At 49.8% G+C, this 2053-nt stretch overlaps 1 protein-coding gene across 1 annotated transcript; it reads right to left on the bottom strand.

The window, feature by feature from the left end:
• Positions 1-90: 90 nt before the first annotated feature.
• sox21b (SRY-box transcription factor 21b) lies at positions 91-1552 on the bottom strand. Its single transcript, XM_040148951.1, has 2 exons — positions 1460-1552; positions 91-1283 (listed from the first exon to the last, which is right to left on the bottom strand). The coding sequence occupies exon 2, from the start codon at positions 1264-1266 to the stop codon at positions 520-522; it is 747 nt and encodes a 248-aa protein (XP_040004885.1). The 5' UTR covers positions 1267-1283; positions 1460-1552; the 3' UTR covers positions 91-519.
• Positions 1553-2053: the final 501 nt, after the last annotated feature.

Raw genomic sequence — 2053 nt, 5'->3', positions numbered from 1 at the left:
GAGAGGACGGGGGGGGGGGCATCCTCCTTGATCCATGAATCAGAACCCTACAACATGTCATCTGAGAGGAAATGCTGTGATCCAGTGATTAATATGGTCATTGTATATGCTGCCCTTGATTCCAACAGGTCGGTCGAGCAGGTGCAACTTGCAAAAGATAGAAATCGAAGAGGGTACCTCTTTAAAAGGAGTTTTCACAAACTGTTCTGACACCCCCTGTTCCTCTAGAATCTGTGCATGTCTGCCATCCTTCAGTCCTTTCTCCTCGGGGCCGAGAGGTGACGGCCGGGCAATAATAGATGAGAGAGTTCTCTAGATAAGCATTACCTTAGATAAAGGCATTAATCAATATACATACACATGTGATATCTGAGACGACGAGCACTTCATCACATGTACAAGTTTGTGCATGCATAATAAAACTCTTGCATGAATAGCTTTTTTTTTTCTTTTTTTGTTTTTTTGTTTGTTTGCTTTTGTTTTCACATTTCATTTTCTTAGAAGTCCAACGCGGGCCTATCATAATGCCGCAGCATATGCAGGGTACGGTTCAAGTTGAGGTTTCCCCATCCCGGGGAGCAGGATGTATGCTAAGGGCGGCTGGAGTCCTGCTGAGGGCCAGGCCGTACAGTTACAAGGGATCATGTAGCCCGGGTTCCCAGGGGACGGATGCGAGTGAGTGTGGGTGTGCGTCCCGCCACCTACACCGCCAGTCCCGGTGAAAGCCGTGGCGCCTCCCGGCGGGTAGCCCAGCGGGGACGCGTACGGAAAGGAAGGTGGGGAGAGCTCGGTCATCTTGGAGCCCAGGTCGAAAAAGGAATAGGGGTTCGCCGACATGGACGGGTTGAAGAATACCCTCGCCGCTGCGGCCGCCGCGGCCGCCGCTGCCTTGTCGGGGTTCCCGATGACGGACTCGGAAAGTGCTCCAGCGGAAAGCCCGTTGACTTTGAGGGCGTCGTGCTCCCCGAGGTTGTAGGGCACGGGGAAAGAAAACTTATCTTTTTTCATCAGAGTCTTGGGCTTCCGCCTCGGTCTGTATTTATAGTCTGGGTGCTCCTTCATGTGCATCGCTCGCAGCCGCTTGGCTTCGTCGATGAACGGCCTTTTCTCAGACTCGGTGAGAAGTTTCCACTCCGCTCCCAGTCTCTTGCTGATCTCGGAGTTGTGCATTTTGGGGTTCTCCTGAGCCATTTTCCTGCGCTGGGCTCTGGACCAGACCATGAAAGCATTCATCGGGCGTTTAACGTGATCCATTGGTTTAGACATGTCGGCACAAACGCACTCTGGAGGGGGAGAAAAAAAAAAAGAAAAAAAAAAACAACGAACACTTTTTGAAAAACAGACCAAAGAGTAAATAACTTGCAAAAACAACACAAAATCACAAACAGGATTCCTTCACAAAGTTCAAATGCTCATTTAAATTCATTCTACATCCACAGCTCACGTTTTGCCTACTTACTTTAGACCTCAATTCCTCATCCCCGCCGCTGATTATCTTCTGAAAAGTACAAGTGGCCGCGTCCTTATGAGTGCTCGGCGTGCGTTTTCTGCTTCATGGTGGCATCTATCGGTGGTGCGCCTTCAGCAAGCGGCAGAGACGGAGGGGGGGGGGAAGAAAACAAGCTGTCTTGTCGCCTGAGACTGTCAGCCACCACTCAGCAGCGGCATTTACGCGAGTGGATGATAACTCCCGCTTGCCCCATGTGAAATACAGGATTGTGTGGCAGGTAGTGAAAGCGCCGCCGGCGCATGCGCAGGAGCGCTGAACACCCATCCGAGTGCTGAGCGATTTTTTTTTTTTTTTTTTTTTAAATCCCACCCTGAGTTTGAAGGGAAAACGCATCTCCTCTTATATATCTCTATTTATTATGAGAGGATGTTTTAACTCAGACTGTGACCTCGGCGTTGTTTGGATTCAGTTTAGGTCCAAGCTCTGAATTATGGTTATTCCTACTCTAATGAGCAACTGGTCCAATCGGAACGACTCAGTTCAATTTAAGTCCGCAACTTCTCTGGTGAGGCGACGGATGCACCTGAAATACCTGCGGATGGC

Source organism: Xiphias gladius, chromosome 16, assembly GCF_016859285.1.
Source record: "Xiphias gladius isolate SHS-SW01 ecotype Sanya breed wild chromosome 16, ASM1685928v1, whole genome shotgun sequence".
NCBI classification, from domain to species: Eukaryota; Metazoa; Chordata; class Actinopteri; order Istiophoriformes; family Xiphiidae; genus Xiphias; species Xiphias gladius.
This window is presented reverse-complemented; position numbering and strand designations above follow the sequence as displayed.

Bases quoted from the DNA above. Each gene is read 5' to 3' on its own strand.
- sox21b (XM_040148951.1), bottom strand. From the start codon at position 1,266: ATGTCTAAACCAATGGATCACGTTAAACGCCCGATGAATGCTTTCATG.